We start from the raw sequence: 2,732 nt of genomic DNA, 5'->3' as shown, positions 1-2,732 counted from the left end.
GAGGGGGGAGGGGGAGGGAGGGGAGGGGTAGAGGGCCTCCCGGAAAGTCACCTCGACCCGGCCCGCCCTCGGGGTCCCCTGCTTCTCCGCGCTCCGCACCCCTGCTCCCCTCGGCTCTTTCCGTGGCCACTCGGCCCTCTCCGCCTGCCTTCGGCCCTTTCCGGGCTCTGGTCGCTCTCGGAACGCACCCGGCTCCGCACTCGCACGCCCGGGCATCCCGAGGGCGCTCGGCCCCGTTCGGCTCTTTCCGTCGCCGCTCGGCCCTCTCCGTACACATTCGGCCTCGCGTGCCACCTGCGGCCGCCTCTGCGGTCCTCCGGTCCGCAGCTGCTTCTGCGCACGCGCCTCTTGGGGTCTCGAGAGCCCCTCACTTCCAGCCCCGGTGTTGCTCGGAGGGGGAAGGACCTGTGGCTGTGTTCTGAGTCTGCAAGGAGGGCGCCGGGTCCCCTCCTCCAGCCTCGCGGGTTCTAGGGGACTTCATGGGTGCGGGACCTGCGAACCCCGGGCGGCAAAAGCGCCCCACGGCCACGCCAGGGTCTGTGCAGACGTCACCCAGGCGGGTGACACGCGACGCCTGGCCACACTCCCAGCGCTCCCCGGCGGCGTTTGCACGTTCGCCCGAGTCGGATCACACCCTCCGCACTTAGGTGGCGTCTGGTCACCCCCATGTGACCGCAGCCCGGGGGGCCCGGGCCTGGGGATCTCCCTGGATCCCTGGGGTCACTCGGGACTCGGCGCTCGGCATCGGGAGGCGTCATCTGGGGGCTCCGCGCTGGGGGTGTCTCGGCAGCACGAGGTGCAGAGCCCCGTCCGGCTCCCCAGCCCCTCTCTGCGGGCGCAGCGACCCGCAGCCGCCGTCCAGGACAGCGCAGCCCCGCAGAGGAGCAGCCGGAAGCGGGGTGCGGCGCCCCTGCGCTGGAGAGCCAGTTCCCGAGCCTGGGGGTGGGGTGGGAGGAGCTGCCCGGCCTCGGCGTGGGGTCACCTGCCCGAGACCGGGAGCCCCGAACTACTATTTCTGGCCTCTGTTTGTGCCCCAAAGCAAACATGCACAAGTTCGGGGTTTGCAGGGAAGGAGCTCTTTAGGGGTCACTCTGCACAGGAACCAGATCAGCCAGCTAGAGATTTGAATGGAGCCCTTATTTACTGAGCTCAGGCCCGTCAGCCGCTTCTCTCGCAGGAGAAGGCTGGTCGGCCTGAACGTAGGTAGCACGGGGGTGTTTATAACAGAAATCGCATCCAGCTTGGTAAGCACACTTGTTATCTAGGACAGAACAACAGAAACTGCATTCATGTGACACAGCTGCAGACTGTTCATAACTAAAAGGTCTTTCACAGCTTAGTGATAAGTGCATATTTTTACAAGGTACATCTTAAGCTGACCATGTTAGAGGAGATGGCTGGGGAGGGAGTTTGTGTCAGCTTGCTGTCTAGACAAGAAACAGTTATTTATTGTTGAACAGCCTTGAGCCGAGAGGGAGAACACATTTCTTAGAGCAGATAACAGGAAGCACAAGGGTTTTTTTTTTTTTTTTTTTTTTTTTTTTTATAATTTTCCACAGTTAAGGCACAAAACTGTTAACCCTTTACAGGATTCTTGTCTACGCTTTCGTCATTCCTGCTGCCGTTTCTCCCCGGGTAGAACCACTGACACAGCAACGGACCCCAGCACAGCCCTCGGGCAACCAACAGAGTCGCTCATTGCCACCGCATCCCACATGCTCTTGCGACGTGCACGACGTGTGCGTGCACACACACACACATACACACACAGTCCTATCTGCCTCTCACTGCCAATCCTATGGGGTTGGGTGACAGCATAAGAGGACCAGGAGCAACCTCAGGAAGAGGTGGCACCAGAGGGGGGAGACGCTCACTCCCGGGAGAACGGGAAGTCTCCTTCCCAGAGCCACGGCGGCCCCAAAGCCCACACTGCTCTCAGGCCCCCAGAACCGATCCAGCAGTCACTGAAGCAGAGTGACCCCAGGCAGGCCCCGGTCACTTGGGGGCAGGGGATTTCCTGCGAGTGTCCCGAGCCCCTCCAGGACCCCGCTGCCTCCCGCGGCTAGGGAGCAATGAAGACCACGGCTTGGGCTTCAGGTTCGGAGGCAGAAAGTGTTTATTGGAACAGAGAACAAAAACATATCAAAAACGGAATCGCTGTGGGGAAGAAACCCAAATGAAAACCCTGACCACGTGGGGAGCCATCCCCTGCTACCCCGCCTCATCTCTGGCGACCCCGGAGGAGCTGCTGAATGGGCAAACGGCGGTCCCTTTACACTCGGGGCACAGGGAGGGTCAGGAGTGTCCTCTGGAGTCCTCAGCTGGGCGCGGGTGTGTAGGGTGCACTTGCTTCTCTGTGCCCGCTGGGGCGAGGTCATACTGCGCAGGACTTACTCTTCCTGGGACCGTAGGGCTTCCCTCCTGTGTGTCCTCCGGTGCCTGAGGAGGCTGGATTGACGGCCAAAGCCCCGCCCACACTCCCCGCACGCGTAGGGCTTCTCCCCGGTGTGCGTCCTCCTGTGTCTCCTAAGGGCCCCCTGTTGTGTAAAGCCCCGCCCACACTCCCCGCACGCGTAGGGCTTCTCCCCGGTGTGCTTCCTCCTGTGTCTCCTAAGGGCCCCCTGTTGTGTAAAGCCCCGCCCACACTCCCAGCACGCGTAGGGCTTCTCCCCGGTGTGTGTTCTTCGGTGCAGGACGAGGGCTGACTGCTGCGTGAAGCCCCGCCCACACTC

The 2,732-nt window shown here is 62.3% G+C and overlaps 1 protein-coding gene across 1 annotated transcript in view; it reads right to left on the bottom strand.

Annotated features, from left to right (window-relative positions):
* Positions 1 to 2,177: 2,177 nt before the first annotated feature.
* LOC101566810 (histone-lysine N-methyltransferase PRDM9-like) overlaps positions 2,178 to 2,732 on the bottom strand; it is a 14,761-nt gene continuing 14,206 nt past the window's right edge. The window contains exon 13 of the mRNA XM_023706885.1: positions 2,178 to 2,732. This exon is cut by the window's right edge and continues 1 nt beyond it. Coding sequence (XP_023562653.1) covers positions 2,391 to 2,732 — 342 coding nt within the window. The 3' untranslated portion in view covers positions 2,178 to 2,390.

Source organism: Octodon degus, unplaced genomic scaffold, assembly GCF_000260255.1.
Source record: "Octodon degus isolate 3935 unplaced genomic scaffold, OctDeg1.0 scaffold00274, whole genome shotgun sequence".
NCBI lineage: Eukaryota > Metazoa > Chordata > Mammalia > Rodentia > Octodontidae > Octodon > Octodon degus.
Note: the sequence above shows the minus strand (reverse complement) of the source record. Positions and strands in the feature narration are given on the sequence as shown.